The sequence below is a fragment of the Hoplias malabaricus genome, chromosome 16 (genome assembly GCF_029633855.1).
Source record: "Hoplias malabaricus isolate fHopMal1 chromosome 16, fHopMal1.hap1, whole genome shotgun sequence".
Taxonomy (NCBI): Eukaryota; Metazoa; Chordata; class Actinopteri; order Characiformes; family Erythrinidae; genus Hoplias; species Hoplias malabaricus.
Genome location: NC_089815.1, coordinates 22,428,947 through 22,446,367, shown reverse-complemented (window position 1 = coordinate 22,446,367; position 17,421 = coordinate 22,428,947). Strand labels below are relative to the sequence as shown.

General features: G+C 40.8%; 1 protein-coding gene and 1 long non-coding RNA gene across 3 annotated transcripts in view; both read left to right on the top strand.

Annotated features, from left to right (window-relative positions):
- The first annotated feature begins 244 nt into the window (after positions 1-244).
- On the top strand, positions 245-8,961 carry LOC136671937 (uncharacterized). Its single transcript, XR_010795757.1, has 4 exons — positions 245-415; positions 4,625-4,771; positions 5,043-5,111; positions 8,822-8,961. It is a non-coding gene; the product is annotated as an uncharacterized lncRNA (long non-coding RNA).
- A 4,841-nt stretch (positions 8,962-13,802) lies between these two features.
- dennd1b (DENN/MADD domain containing 1B) overlaps positions 13,803-17,421 on the top strand; it is a 97,191-nt gene continuing 93,572 nt past the window's right edge. For both annotated transcript variants that reach the window (XM_066647387.1, XM_066647386.1), the window contains exons 1-2: positions 13,803-14,035; positions 14,974-15,038. In XM_066647387.1, the coding sequence (XP_066503484.1) occupies positions 14,019-14,035; positions 14,974-15,038 (82 nt within the window). In that variant the 5' untranslated portion in view covers positions 13,803-14,018. The remainder of the gene's footprint in view (positions 14,036-14,973; positions 15,039-17,421) is intronic.

Below are 17,421 nucleotides of genomic sequence, written 5' to 3'. Positions count from 1 at the left end.
CATAGAGAACACTTTTCTAACAGGTGCTATATAAAACCACATATTTCACATTCTCCATCAGTCTTAAGGACGCTTTAATCAAAAGGTTCTTCAGGTGTTCAGGGTTCTATATGGAAGAAACCAGAACCCTTGTAGAACCATTGTTTTTTTAAAGTGTGCATTATTATTTGTTCTTCCCTTTGCTGCATTAAGAGCTTCTGTTCTTATGTGAAGCATATAGGCTAAAGTTGGAACATGTCTGTGAGGATCTGAAGGCACTGAGCTCCATAAACATTAGTGAGGTCAGGCCCTGATGTTGGATGAGAAGCTCTGGATCACAAAAAACTACTTCAGCTTATCCTGAAGCTACTGGATGAAGATCTATCAGTCCACAGAAAGCTTCACACCTTCTTGCTGACACTTAGCATTGAACATGGTGAGCTTATGTTCTTATGTGACTTCTTTCATTTTCTCATGTCTCATTTCAGGCTGGTCTTAAGGTGAATTTGTTCATTATGAATTTACTAAAAGACCATTTCCAGAATTCATATTATGTGTACAGCACTCATGAAATGTGTATTAAATATAGTCTCTGTCTATTATATGATGATACATCAGTTTCATCTGGATGTGGATGTTAAAATGAAATTCTTGCAACCCATAAATTGTGCCTTAAAACATGCCCTTTCCCTAACCCCAACCCCTAACCAACCTGATTCAACCACACCCCAACCCTATCACTTTACATTAAAGCCAAACTCTAAATCTATACTTAACCCTTAACCTAACTCTAAATCCCAACTTAACCCTAACCTCAACTGTAAACCTAAATGTAGATGCCAAAAACGTACAAATTACAGTATTTTGTGTTTGTTTAATGCTCAGTTTAACAGATTAGAGCACTATTTCTGTAGAACGTCTTCAGATACATAAAGTATTTGAGAGGACTTAGTGAAACCACTCCACCAGGGAATGGGAGCGCACTTATTGAACATAAAACAATTATGAAACAAAATAAATCAAAGCTTAAAATTAAGTGTGATTGGGCAGGTCCTTGGCTGACACAATGGAAACAATGGTTTTAAAACTTTTTGTTTGTTATTTTACAGTTTTATTTCCAGATTCTATGGATTTTAGAATAAATAATATGTTTTGGGTTGAGGAGGGTCCAGTTTCTACCCAGAATCAAAGCAAACATAATCCTGGAAAAAAGGCCAGTCCATCACTTTGTGTCACACACTCACTCATTAAGTGACACATGCCAATCTATCTACCAACATGTGTTCTCTGACTGTGAGAGGAAACAGGAGCACCTGGAGGAAACCCATGCAGACACAGGGCGAACACACCAAAACCCCTCAAAGACAGTGACCCAACTTGAGAATCAATTCTTACCTTAGACCTTGGAGCTGTTTGACAATACCAGCATCACTCCACGTCTGGAAAGCACTTTGATTTCTCTTCAGTACGGACCACAAAAGTGTTCTATTCTTGTACCTAATTTGGCATATTTTACCATTTACCGATTTATCATTTTAAGAGTGCCCTTTATGGCATATCACCAGGTCACAACAGTGATTCTGTTGGACAGACTCTGAGCACTCAACTCTACACCGTTTCTAGAGTTTTTGCCTCAACCCACATTGCCTTGTTTTAAGAATTTTAATAACACACTGTATTTGACACAAAGAATTACAAGTCTTTACGAAAAATGCCAGTAAACTTCAGAGTGGAGGGAAAACGCGAGCACATGCATCGTGGATCAAGGCCAAGTGAGAGAGAACTTCTTGAACAGAGTTGCTCCTGCACACTCGCAGACGCCAGCATCCAAATGTACAAGAACTTCTCATGTTTCAGTTTCCTGACACGAGTTTTAGCATCATGACTCCTCACACTAGCAGCAGTGAGCAATTACAGCCAAATACCAATAGTTTATTGATTGCTTTCCACTGTAGCTGTCTGTATTCTTTAGAACACACTTTAAAATGTACAGCCAATCCAGAGACATTTGATGCCCCTATGGCCGAGGGTTCCTAAACATATTGGACAAATAAACCCAAATGAACATTTTCAGTGTTCTACCACCACACACCACAATGCCTTCAACGCTGTATCTGATTTAATCTCAAATGGCACTTGAATAAAGCATTCTGGGCAACGTTAAAGTGTGTAATATCTATATTTTACCTTTTGTAGATTCTTTTATATTCTTAAACATTTTTGTAACGTAAGTAAAATTATTTTATGAAAGTGATCAGAGATTTTTCATTTCAGATTATTAACATGTGTTGATAAATGCACTTGTGCCCAGACAACCAACCCTGACCAGGATGAAGCAGTTATAGATAATGAATAAATGAATGAATGATGTAAGTTTGTCAGTGCGGGTGTATTGTGTGTGCACTGATTTACAAGATAAGTAATAAGTAAAATAAAAAATGACAAAAACAAAAGCAGAGACGGCGGCACAGTGGTGCAGCAGGTAGCGTCGCAGTCACACAGCTCCAGGGACCTTTTGGTGTGTTCTCTCTGTGTCCGCGTGGGTTTCCTCCGGGTGCTCCGGTTTCCTCCCACAGTCCAAAAACACACGTTGGTAGTGTGGATTGGCGACTCAAAAGTGTCCATAGGTGTGAGTGAATGTGTGTGTGTTGCCCTGTGAAGGACTGGCTTCCCCTCCAGGGTGTATTCCCGCCTTGCGCCCAATGATTCCAGGTAGGCTCTGGACCCACCGCAACCCTGAACTGGATAAGCGGTTACAGATAATGAATGAATGAATGAATGAAAAGTAGAGGTGGTCTGTTCTACCCCAACAACCCCACTGGAGGTTCTGACCCCTAGTTTGAGAACCCCTGGTCAGGCTTTAGCTAGTTATTATAAAATACGTCTCTCCCCAGTATCATGTGACTTTTATTTTATTTAGTTTTTTATGGTGGCCTGAATGTTCAGGGTCTTGTATTATAGGTATTATTGGCAATGGTGAACACCATTTAGAGAGAAAGAGGGAAAAATAAACTCTGACAACAGTTCTTATTTTTCAAAGATAATCTAGCTAATCTTCTATTATCTAGAAGATAATCTATCTTCTAATCTAATCTAATCTAACCTAATCTAATCTACCTAATAGCCTTAGAGCAACAGGTCAGTTTACGTCTGAATAAACATATTTTGCAAAATTCAGAAACCTAGCAGACCACCCAACCTGACACCTCCAGAAAACCAGCACTTTAAATGTTCATCTCTGAGATGAACTGTTACTGAGGAAATAAAATGTTGAAAATCAAAACCAGAAAATAACCTGCTGGCGCTCTCAGAATGAATGGACCACACAAGACCCGAGACCCCACACCTTAATATCACTGAATGTGTTTGGTATTACAACACCGCGACTTCTAAGACAGAAATTTGGAAGTGCGGAAACATATATATCTGTAATAAAGACCATAACGTTGTGTCTCTGCCACATGGTTCCAGAGTCTGTGGGTCCTGGGTTCATTGGTGTTCTCACCTTGTCTGCTTGGGTTTCCTCCAGGTCTTTTTTCACAGACTTTGAAACAAGTCCCGGTCAGTTTTCTGTGGTCTAAGTCACGAAACATGGGATAAATAAACTTTTCTTTTTTTGTGCGGCATCTTACATCAAGTGCATCTCCTTATCTGAGTATCTCCAATCACAGTGCTGGAACTGCGTTTATGTGAAAGTGCAAATACAAGGTTTTAAAAAGAACCAAATAAAAATGTCTAAAACCAAAGCTTCTGTTCACTTTGGATCCTTGTAGTGTTTTGACTAAAGCATGTCAAAAATAACTGGGTTGACTTGTGGAAAAGGGTTATATCTTCTCCCTTTTAACTGTTCCAACAGCTAAGATCTTCAAAGATGAGTAGAAGCTGTTACCTCAGCTAAGGGGAATAAACTGCTAAGGTTTGGGTGAACTGGTGTCCACAGTGGTGTGTACGTAATCTCTAACTCCTCTCTGGTGATTCTCTTCATCTGGTTTCAGGTCAAAACTCTGTAAAATTACAATTCTTTGTGCTGAACTGCGGTTGTAATGTAGACAGCATCTGGCCCAGAATAACAATGGCACATCTGGGGCGATGTGCTGAGATATTCTGGCTGGATAACTTTGGAGGGGTCTTGGGGAGATGCCCTACTGTTTTGTGCGGCTATTTGCAGCCCTGCCCAGAGGAATCTGGCCATGTGACTGACAGTCAGATGTGGCGAGCTTTGTCCGGCAGTGCTGGCACAACCACAGGGAAACCAGTTGTCCATCTGACCACTTTGGAGCGGCTGCAGCCCCAGGGCTGAGTGACATTGTCTCTGTTGCATGACCAGACGGTGATATGGGGGCTGCTCAGCTGCTGCTTGATCCAGCACACACACACAGGCTTGAACAATGCTGTTAACTGAGCTCACACACACACACACACACACACATATAACCACACTCTCTTACTCAGAGGGACAGCCCAGATGCTGAAACGAATTTTTTCAGCCATCACCCAGTTGACATCCGCTCCTCTCGGCCAACTGCGTGTCATCTGCAGCCTGGCCTGGACGTGTGGGTGGCGGGAGGGAGCGGCCGTCTGTAGCTGGATGGCTGCAAGTCTATGCTCTTGGCCCTCGTCAGCTAAAGATGATGTCTCTCCGCAGACCTGCGTCCAAACTGGATGGCGATTCCTGTGCAAACTGACCAGTGGCCGTGTGCGGTACTCCGCTGTAGCATATGCTCTAGCTGAAGGTCAGCTCAGACTCCAGAGCTCTTCTGACACAGACACCACCTCCCTTACCACGGCTTGGGTGAGTTTCAATGCAGAGCACAAGGCAGATGATTATAGCCAGAACATAGGTGACATTTGCTGGTGATGCAAGGTTAATAATGACCTGTGAATAAAGCACTCTTGAGTTATGAGGGCTGCACCAGACACTAGATGGTGAAGGACATCATGAAAACCTGGAAAAAGCTAAGCTAAAATTTTGCTTTACCTGATTCACATTGATTTGAATTCATATTACTCTTCATTTAAGCCATCAGTCAAGACATGCTTGGATTTATGTTTATCTGTTGCAGCTAATATACCTTTATCATACAAGCTAGGTTGGGTTGTTGATGGGAGATTTTGGCCTAAAATCAGAGTTTGTAAGTATTCTCTTTTCATCAGATTCACAAATATTACAAAATGTATATATGCTTTGTAGGTTTTGATCTAATTTTTCTGCACCATCAGCCAGTATTAACTGCTAGCCTAGCCCTTGTTCAATAGGCAAGACTCTACAACCAAGCTAGCAATAGCATTAGCATTAGCACATTCATCAAACTCATTTATGAAGAAAACAACATGGACACCAAAGACAAGATTTTGTCCTTTCAGCCAGAGATGAAACACAAACCTTTCCCTCATTTGAAGAAATGATATATTTAAATGAATTTTAAAATATTCACCATCCAAGCAGTTAATCTGCATTTACTAGCTAATGAAAAAGCATTGCCTATAACAGGCCAAAGCAGTTGTAGCTCTCCAAGTTCCTCCCACATTCAATATAAATCATTTGAAACTGAGCCAAACTGGGAAAATCTCACTGTAGAGGCTTCTGTGGCACAGATGTAGGATTCAAATAGGCAAATTTACAGGAAAGTGATGGCTACATTGCCCATTTTGGTTGGACGCTGTCTTTAAATAATACACATCTATCTACCAATTTGCTGCACCTTCTTTGACATTCAGGATTAATTCATCTGGAAATGGATTTTACAAGATGCTGAACACTGTACTGTAGTGCCTTACCATGCGGAAGTGTTTGCACAATCCAACTTATTCCAAAACTGCTTGAGATCTTACATATTGAAAAGCTCTGGAACCATTCACTGAGGACACATGCCTTAAGACATGGCGCATTATCATGCTGGAAGTGTTGACAAACTGCAGCCAGGAAGGGATGAACTTGTTCAACAACACTGTGGATATCGCAGACACGACTATGTGCCAGGAAAATATTCCACACACCTCTGGCATGCACTATGCACGATAGGGTGTCTCCATGCATGTTGTTGTATCATATTCTAATCCAACCAATGAAAAATTATTCTTTGGACTTGGAGGTTCAACTGTGATGCTCCTGTGTGCACTGCAGTGAAATATCTGTTCATTACTATCTACTTTTCACCCATCATTGTCTTTGGTTGTTATTGCCTTGTTCAAGGAAATATAGATAAGTTTCTGAGTTGACATACTTCATACCAGTGGCCAATCATGACTGTTACAGCTACGACTTCAGTTAGGACCACGGATATCAAGATACGAACAGAAATGAGAAGAAAAACAAAACAACTCGGTGGAAATATGGCTTTCTGCTTGATTCAAGTGGTGTTTTATTGTCTAAGCTAACAGCAATTCATAAATATTTTGGTCATTCTAGATTAAACACTAACTCATTGTTGTTTCTAAATCTCAGTGGCATACTATCCACGCTGACACCTTGCAAAAATGGTTTAAGCTTCAAACGAGTGTTAGCAACCTTAGCCTTATATTTCTAGTGCAAAATTTAAAAAGCGAAAAATATACGGTTCACATGATAAGAATGTAGACTGAGACAAACAATTGGATGCTGAAGGCCCTCATGGTTTTCTCGTGCATCTGTTATTCATGCAGTTTCTTCCATTTCCAAACCATTCCCATTAGGTTTCAAATTCATCTGTCTCTCTGCCAAGTGCTCAAGTTCATGTTTGCTTGTTCAGTAGTTACGAATTCAACACTAGGTCCCAGCACATGACAAGACTAGCGAATGCTTGTCTGGTGAGTCCTTTTGCTCCAGCAAGCCCTCTCCTGAAATCTGTCTGCAGAGGGACCGGGAGCTGTGTGCCGTTTGCGTCTCATTCGCCAACTGCTCGGGAGCGGAGTGAAGAGAGAGAGCGACAAGACCAGGCAATCTCTGAAGTCTTGCAATGCCGAAGAGTGAGGCAGACATGAAAGTTGGCCTATTTCATGGTCAGGCAGTGGGACTGGGGAGGGTCCTGAATGGCAACGCATCTACTTTAATGTGACAGACAAGTCCCTAGGCGAAATGAGCAGACCCGTGGCAGGCAGGCCCAGGTACTTGATGAGCGTGACACCTTCGCCGTTCCACGGGAAACGTGGTTGCCGCACGCTCCGCTGCCTCGCCTTGGAACTCGCCCCAAATAAATTTGCTTCTCATGCGGAGTGACGACGGCACCAAGCCCTCGCCAACCTGTCCGCCCTGGCTCAGCTGAGATCATGAATCTCCTTGCCGCCGCTCCCAGGCCTTTGCTCCCGATCACCGAGAGCTTGCCTTGGGAGCCACCCACCACCCAGCACCGTGGCCCAGTGAGCCGTAGGGGGAGGCTGAGACAGGGCTATGCTAAAGACACATTCCCACGTTCAGACGCTGTTTGCTCTGGTTGTTGAACATGGCCCTGCCCTACTGCCCCACGCGAGCTGGGTGACAGGTTGGGGGGAGGGGGTGTTGGTGCCCAAGGGCAGAGTGCTACTTGCGTTTACATAGCTGAGGATGACTGACATACAGAGACAGGCCAAAAGCAAAAAAGCTTAACAACACATCATGCTGCCAACATGCAGCAAAATCACTAGGAAAAGCTATATGGGTGTAAAAATGCCTGTGGTCTGTAGTGGGGATTCTATTGGATTGATTTTGGAATGTCAGATTGCAATAGATTACACTAATATCTGAAGATGTATGCAGCCATATTATGGCCAAGTTTAATTTGTATTGGTATTAATTTATAACTACGGGCGGCACAGAGGCGCAGCAGGTAGTGTCGCAGTCACACAGCTCCAGGGACCTAGAGGTTGTGGATTCGAGTCCTGCTCCGGGTGACTGTCTGTGAGGAGTTTAGTGTGTTCTCCCCGTGTCCGCCTGGGTTTCCTCCCACGGTCCAAAAACACATGTTGGTAGGTGGATTGGCGACTCAAGTGTCCGTAGGTGTGAGTGTGTGTGTTACCCTTTGAAGGATTGGCGCCCCCTCCAGGGTGTGTTCCCGCTTTGTGCCCAGTGATTCTGGGTAGGCTCCAGACCCACCGCGACCCTGAATTTGATAAGCAGTTTCAGACAATGAATGAATGAATGAATTTATAACTATACAAAAACCATGCACTGTTTATAATCCACTACAGTATCACATTTTCATGGAGGCCCATTCTCCTCTGGTATTATTAAATGAGAAAAACTGAAGCATTACCTCAACGAAAAATTATAAATATATTGATTGTCAAAACATTAATTGTTCATATTGACATATCCTGAAATTGCTTATTTACAGTTAAGCTAAATTATTATAAGTTAAAGATGCTCCGTGTGGAATTCAGTGGCACTTAGCGGTGGTCAAAACCAACTGAATACCCCTCCCTCACTTTGCTGACCCTTCTACATAAAAAAAGGGAAAGCCAATCTCTAGAGCCAGTGTTTGCTTTGTTTGCTCTGGGCGACTGTAGAAACATGGCAGTGCAACATGGTGACCTCTGTTGGAAGAGGACCCAGTGCCCTTTGTAGATTTGAAGGACTCCTTCTAAGCAAATGAATTCACAACAGTTTGTAATTACAGGTGACTATATGTTAATAACAAAAGATTTTGCATATTATAAAAGCAATTCCTGTACACATTAATAAACGAAACATAAGGGAATTTAGATTACATAAATTCAATGCATTTTAAAATCCCAGAAATATGAAAAATGTTTGCATGATGCCAGACGTCATTCAAGATCACTGGAAGTGCACAATACACACTGGATACACTGTGACATTTTTAAAACACATTTTTGTTGTGCTGTATTACACCATTACACCATATAACCATTATCATTTTTCCAACAGAATATGTAAATACACATCTGTATGTGGTGGAACAGCATCTTGCTTAGATGAAAATGACAGTGACTACACTTGGTTTCAGCCCAAGTTATAAGCCTCAGGGAGATATGGAGAAGTACATGAATGCCAGGAGTCAATGCTGTGTACACAGATGGAAATTAATATGTTGATGCATGTGGCATGTTTGTTAACAGTATGAATCCATCAGCTCACGTAAGAGAAGGACCACAGACTGCAGGAACACTGATTAATGTCGTGCAGATACAGCACTTTGAAAACTCTGATAACACTGCATATGTTTAATACCAAGTATCTATCATAATCCAATATTCCTTTGTGATTTGACCATCTGGCTCTCAGTAAAAACTGCAATGAATGACTAAAGTTTGTAAGAAAAAGACATTTAAATATGAAGATTTTTACTTCCACGGTAAAATACAGTGACCGGTTGAAAATGAATAGAACAGGGTACTCAGCTTGTAGGCTTGAAAAGAAACATCAGCACACGTACAATAACAAGATGAACATATCAAATGAATCGCAAGGTCATAAACATTAGATAGATGTTAATAAATAAATGAAATGATCTCTTCAGAGGTAGACGTTCATTACCAATGCGCGTCTTGGCTGCTAAAAAACAGATCAGATGTGCAAATAATTTTACGAAACGGTCCTTTGAATGTTCTTTGACCTGTTTTGCCCTTTGGTCATTTCATGTTGCGCTGTCCATTGATTGAGAGCTGTCAGAACTAACGTTGGATAATGTGAATATTTAATATCGCAATCAAATTCACGCTTACTGATTTCATAGAATTGAGGAGAAGGCCAATCCCCGGTGACACAAATCACAGCGGAGAGATGTGATTCATCGTACAAGTTCAAGAAGTGTGGGTTGCACATCTGGTGTGCAGGATTTCATCATTTCAAATGGAGAATAAGGAGAATGCACATTCAATCCAAAATCAGTATAAGCACACACAAGAAGTCTTGCATGGGAAGCAGTTATGGCTGCACTGCTACACATAAAAGGCAGAGTTAAAGGTCTTCTTCTTAGAAGAATCCTCCACATTAATTTGGCCATATGGACACTGTAAAAAAAAACAACAACTACAAATTAAGTTAATCCGATACCCTTTAAAGACATCTAATGTCATAACAACATGGTCGTATTCAATCTCTTGTTGCATGGTAGCTGTGAAGGTAAAATTGAAAATAGCCTAACAACAACATGTTTTATTAACAGTATCACCATATAATATTAAGAGAATATGGTCTGATCACAAGATTGTTTGAAATTTCTTTGAGATGAAACAGAACTTACATGTCTACATGCGCTTCCACAGCATCTTCCCCTTTCCTTGTGTGCAAGCTCTGTGAAAACCTTGTATCCAGATAATGGGTCGACATATGTTTTTTTTCCAGCCTGAAAATAAATACAGTGTACTGTACACATGCTATTGGATGCATGGCTTTAGACATGAATAGTCTGGAGAAGAGCAGCCTCCTACAAGTTGCTACGATGTTTCGTCAGAATCACAGAAGACTATCATATTTACTGCAGGCTAAGAAGATACTTGCCTACTCCCGTGTAGACGGCCATTTTCCTTTCTGCCTTTAAGCGTCCATGAACTGAACTGAACTGGGAAATGGAAAAATGGAAAACGGTAGAAAGTTTGTGGACGTCACCTCCGACTGGGTTTAAAAAGGCAAGCACGCCAGTTTCAGCCATGACAGGCTCCAACGGCAGGAGAGCCCGCGGCAGTGTGGTGACATGCCATTTCCCATGCCATCTCGGGGCTCCATAGTGAAGCTGACACTTCCTGTGCATCCTCTGGTTCTGTGTGTGCACTCACTGAGGTTACAGGTCTTCTGGAACTCCCTTTCTGCCATCAACTTTGACTGCACCATCAAAACCTATCCCTGCTGACAGCTGCAAGGACATTGGATGAATCCTGAAAGGCTCACTATTGGACATATAGCATTGCTTTCCTGGACATAGATTAAGCCTTCTTTAAGGACTATACTAAAATGCCAATGGTGATGTACCTAGTCTAGGTTTAAGCTTAATCTGGGTTGGGGAAACTGGCTTATAGTCCTCAGCTTAAGTGGTCAGATGCATACTGATATCTTATATGTTTGTAAACTATAAACTGTGTACTTGTATATAGCTTCAGTTACAATAAAGACTCTTAAACTAAAGGCAATAGTCATTATAATAGATAGATAAAGTGTCAGTCAATTTTTCATTTTCTGTGACATCTCCACAAAGTTAACCTGCTTCATCTGTTTTTGAACGACAGTCCCATGGACGTTGTTTTAAAGGTGCACTAAGCAGTTTTATTTAGTTATCTAACTAGTACACATCAACTATAACATCTTTAAAAAGTGTCTAAAGTTGTTTTTTTGTTTTGTGGCTTGCCTGCTTGGGCACTGAGTCACCTTAATTAATGCACTAGTTATTCAGGATGTGTGTCCTCTGCTGGCAAGGTAAGTGAACTACAACAACACACGGGTTCTCCAGAGAACCTGCCTAGTGAATCTTTAATAAGCAGCCATGGAACCTCCCGTATACAACTGGCATAGCTAGTTAATTAGCATATACTGCTTTCTAAAGGTGGTACCGACTTAAAATGTTTTATTGCTTCTCTAGGACACGTCTGTATCTCAATAAATGTTATTAGCTTTTATTTATGTTCACTTCTATCTGATATATCACACACACTTTAATTAAGGAGCCTGTTGGGGAAATATATGAACTAGACTGATATATTAAACAGTAAATGTGACCTGCTGGACTTCAGAGACTACTACAACTGTCTAAATATATCACCTCGGAAGAAACAGACACATTTTTTCCGTGAGGTACAGAGTGGAGTTTCCGTGTAAACACTCAAGCCGGTTCCTTCCACCTTTACCTGACAGGCCTGCTGGTGAAGACTGTGAATAATCTTCTCCTGGTCGGAGAGACCGGTCTCTTGCAGCGGCGAAAAGGTCCCGGATTTCTTTCCCACACTCAGCTCTTCCGACTTCGGCTCATTCTCCTGAGGATTGTGTGCGCAGCTCGGAACAAGTTTCCCCGCCCCGAGAGTGTAACTCTCACTCTGAACTGACATTAAACCCGGAGCTCTACCGAGATTTAGTCCACCACTCAGCGTCCAGCTGCTCCTGCAAACTCCACCGAGGAGAAACATTTCGCCCTCAGCCAACTTCCACCATACTGTTGTGACAGTGCCAAAATGGAGGAAGCGAACCTGAGCCAATAGGGAATGGAGATGTGAGCGGAGCTCAGCGAAGTTTCAGCCGACTCCGTTCGGGCTATTTTTAGTGCGTTCTCGATTTCGGTTCAGTATGTTCTTTATAATTCTTAGAAATTAAACTTTATTTAAACTACCCCAGCTTTAGTATTTTCTGTACAGGAAACGTGCAGGTTATTGTTCAGAAAATATGAAAAGACGCTCTCAAGTGACATTCAATATTTTTCTGTTTTTATTTTTTAAACATGGTTGACATTTATATGTGGTGTTTACACTGGAGATGGAGGTCTTGAATATGACCAGGAAAAATATCTGTTTCATATCACAATATTAATGTTATTAAAAAAGCAACACCAATGCAAATTCATGACACAATTTGAAAGTTCATATATTTCCAGACAGCTAGGGTGTTTCATATGGGTCAAAAGGTTTGTTGTTTACAGCTAGTCATAAAAGCATTTTGGAGCAAGACAATGAGTGAGTTTCTTCAGTGACACTTAGTCATTTTTAAAAAAGCAGTGGGAGGTGTGTAAAAGGTGTTATTTCCTTCTTAAGACCACAACAAACTGTCTGTATAATAAGGTTGACTCAAGCTGCCTGTTGTAGATTTCACTTTTTCTGCAGTGTAACAGCAGTAATGCTCATTAGTGCAGGGAATGTCTTCCCAAAATGTGAGCCATGAGGACATTTGATTTGAGTTACCATAACTTCACCTCCTCATCCAACCTACATTCATTCTGTTTTTGCAAGATGGCCAGCTACGAGCTTTTCTCCCCATGCACCTTACCTTTTCTCTTAAATCCCCATTCAGTCATCAGTTATAAATCTCACAAATCATCTGCTTGTCAGAATGACTTATTATTCAGAAGTTATTCCAAGATATAAACCCCTAATCTCTTAACGTTTATCTTCATTCTGTATACACGTCTACGAATCTATGAATATGAAATAACTCCCACCTCTCCACTTACCCCTCTGTTGAAAGCCCAGCAGGTTGACCAGATTCATTCTTTTGGTTTATGATGTTTGTGGCTGTCTTTGAAATGCTGCAGTTCCATGGTACTGACTATTTATGCCACACATGATATGTCTTCTGATATAAACCACACGGCACATTTTAACAAGGTTTAAAACTTGATTTCCACTGGAGGAGCTCTTTAACTACCTTCTCTTAATAACATTTCACACAGTCAAACCTGCAGGTAGTCTTGATGTATTTTTATAGCCTTGAAGAGTCAGAGAATTTATTACGCTGTAGAGCTGTCTTCACCTGACAGTTCCTACAACAATTCTGGATCTGCTGAACCAGTCCTACAGGTCTCATGAGTTCTTCATTACAGAAAGGGCTTCCAAACTCATGTTAATGTCATGACTAACACAATTACATTGCAAATACAAAAATAACATTTGTAGAAAAAATAAAAACATGTTCATAAATAGTTTGCTACAGAGAATGTTTCCTCTAAGATAACAAAGCCAACAAATATTTATTTTGGCCTAGCTTTTGCAAATCTGTGTAGGCTCAATCTTGGCATGTCTGATATGTCAAGAGATGCACAAAGACACAGACTTCCCCTTCCTCTGTGTGGATTAAAATAACAGTTTTTCTCATGTGCTCCAGGATTAGCCCAGAGGGCAGCAGATAAATTCCTGCGGTTCTCTGCTCTGAGCTTCACACTGCCCAGGTGTTTGGCTAACGGTGTGACGTCACGCAGCGCTGGCCGCACTTCCTGGTGCTGTGTTGAACACAGCGGGAGAACAGAGGTGCTGCCGGACACTGAGGATCACCGCACACAAGGGACCTGGTTTGATCGGACAGGAGATTCGAAGAGACCGAACATGTGCTTCAGGTAGCTGCGAAACACAGCTCCAGCGTCCGGCGCCAGGACCGACACCGTCGCTTTAAAGACCCGCCGGCGCTGCAGGGTCGCGGCGATGCAGTAGCCATGGACAGCAGGATACGGTAACGTTCATAACGGTTTACTACTCTTCACTCCGTGTGAACAACCCGACCCCTGACAGTCCTAAAGCCGAAGCCAAAATGAATTACCTCCGAGTCACTGTTTACCATGGCGCTGAAGTTGGCTTCCTATCCACCAGCGTCTTATAAAGACTCTCTCCGTTCCACCTTAAGTGGGGCAGCAGGACATTTCAAAGAACGGAAAATACGAAAAGGAAACCCATTCATGTGCCAGAAAGTACCTGCTGCCACACTTAAGGTGGAACGGACAATTTGAAAAGAATGCTGACTGAGGCGCCAGAATGTACCTGATGCACTATTTAAGGTGGAATAGAAAATTCGAGCAGGAAGCCAATAGAGGCGCCAGAAAGTAACTGCTGCACCATTTAAGGTGGAAAGGATAATTTGAATGATAAGCCCAAGTCAGCGTCGTGTTTTGCTCAGTTAGCGCCACAGTTAGAGGGACTACAAGAACCTTCTCTAACTGAGCAGTCAATTAGCTTAGCTTAGCGTAGCCAGTCATAAACAGCTATGTGCTTTACCAGAGATATATATTTTGGGGACGGCTAACGGGGACATTGAAAACAGAGAAAAAACAGACAGATTTGTCCCCAAGCTCTGTGAACTACCCGCCCGTTTTGAGGAAGTTTAACGCAGCAGAATGGTCCCTGCTGAAATGAGTGAAATTAGCCAGTTTAGCTAATTTCACAGCACCTTTCAGGACACAGTAAAAAAAAAATAATAATAAAATAACATAAGCTAAAAAACAGGACATGACTAACTTCAGAGCTTTAAATACCCTCTTTATACAAACGACAGCATGACATTTTAGAATACACTTTACCTTGGATTATATTTATATATAAGATATAAATGAATACAGGGGCATTTATTGTACCAAAATCTGATCTCGTTATTTGTCTGATTTTGATTCTTTACAGTGAGAATCCAGAGAGAACATTTGATTTGGTTCTACAGGTGGCATGTCCATCATCTGAAAATGAAGGTGAGGTTCTTTCTCTTTTAGCTGGTTGCTTTTAGTTGTTGGCTGGAATAACAAGCATATACTCAAGAAAGGTATGTCTTAAGAACCTTTCCAGAAACAGCTTGTATTGAGTCAGTCCTTTAGACTATGACTAAATCTAGTCTTGGAATATGAAACATTATGAATAGAAATTCTCCATCAGAAGGAACTGACAGGCCAGGACTAGGCTTAATCTGAATAAGAATCTTTACAATTACAAATCACAAATAAGAAGATTTACAATTACCATGTCACCAGGTCAAAAAGGCCACTTAACATATTAGTAGCTTTTAGAACTTAAGTGGAACTTAATAATTTATTCAGTATCTACTTGCGTAAGAACCTAAGTTTTTATGTTTCTGTTATCCTCTTTTCATCTCTTTGTGCTCCAAATATTAATATTACTACTCATCTATACACACACTGCCACGTTTATTACAATGATATTATACATGAAATAACAATTTGTAAATACATTTTCATTATTAATTGAAACAGTAAAAATGTACTTGGCCAGGAGTAAATGTATAAGTATTTGGAACTACTGGAAAGTCCATCAAACTTTTTCTTGGATAAATGAATTTGCAGTAAAGACTGTAGTGATCATTAAAAACATTTGACTGTCCACTTTGTGACTTGGTGCACAACTTGGTCTGGTGTGGGTGTAGAACATTTCTCATTATTATTATTAAACTGTGACATTTTAGCAGGCTATTTTTTTGCAAGGCAGACTCTGAAGCGCTGTAAATGACTTTTTGGTGTTCCTTGCACCACATATTCACATCAAGAACTACCCATGAAAAAAACAATATCATTGGTGCATGGTTTTAACCAGGGCATACCTGTAATTTACAGACGTTCTAACCCTCTAATCATGATTAAGAGTTTGATGAATGACTGTTTGCTTCTGTGCTTCTGTTAGGGTATATTCAGTCGTCTCATCTACATGTGCAATGTAGTGTTGCTATTTCTGGTCAGTTTTCCCACTGACAATAGAGGCTTTTAATAATGATTGTGCTTTATTGCAATTTGCCTGCGATGCATATATTTGTTAAAGGGAAGTTTCACAGATCTTTCAGACTTTTATTGTTGTGATGTAAACTAAGATACATGTAGAAAGACTGACTCATAGTCCCTCAGTGGCAGAGATAGGAGCTAAATGTGGTCATTATTTAATGGTTATCAAATAATTTAAAATAATCTGTACAGTAACGATAAAACACGTCCTGTTCTGTGCTTTTCTGACTGAAGCACTTTAACTGGAGAGCTATTCCAACTAGACGTTTCAGTGGTTCTTCTCAATGAATGGAGGTGTATGCTTAGCTCATTGTTAGACAGGTGGCCAGACACCTGACTCAGCTAGTTAGCGTCCCACATGTGATGTTTGCAGAATGTATACATAAGTTGTCACCCGGAGCAACTGCAAAACACCTTTGGGGCAGAGAGTATAAAGCCGAAAGCCCACTCTTTGGCCTTTACATAAAACTTTTACTTGACCATGGATCCTAAACGTAATCGTACTGTCACTGCTGTTGTCTGGACATTTATCGTGTCATCTCTTATGTGTAAAGTTTCCTGACCCAGAATGTGTACAAAAAATAGTTGAGTGTTGTGTAAGAAAACAGATGCAATGCTCATTCCATGGTTTTATCTTTGATTCCTATTTAAAATAAAAATGGCACTGACATAAGGGTTTGGGTGGTGCTGAAGGCTCAAATGTTATTTTATTATTACATACTATGAAGTGCAGATACGTATTTAAGAAGTTGTGATGCCACTTTTATGTTCATAGCTCTCATACACCACAGTATTGGAAGCAATATGGTTGGTGCTATAAATGCATTCCGCTGTGATGTCCTTATTTCAGCATCTAGCTCTAGATTTTCACACCAGTTAAAGGGCAAATTGATATTTTTAAAACTGCTTTGTGACCTTATAGGTTACAGGTTTATAATCACTTAGAACCTGAGAGGATATGGTTCTACAAACTACTAAATGGAGTATAATATATTTTTCCCATATGATCGCATTGCAATAATGAATGACATACAGTATATTGAGCAGCTTTCCTTTAGAAAATGGTGTAAGAACATCATGTCTATGTTTACATTTCATTTCAGAACTCAGGTCACTGAGACAGGTTATACATATTTCCCTCTGCTTAAGTACCCACACTTGCTCAGGCTACCCAGGATTCAGACTGGACAGTGTTTTATTAAGTTACTCTGCAAATATATACGGACATTAATCCTCTTTCCCTCTAAGAGGGAATAAAAACAGAACAGGAAATGACCACAGTTGGGTCAGACATTATTTTCTTTATTGAAAATAAAAACAAAATCTACAATTTCCACTCCACTATCTT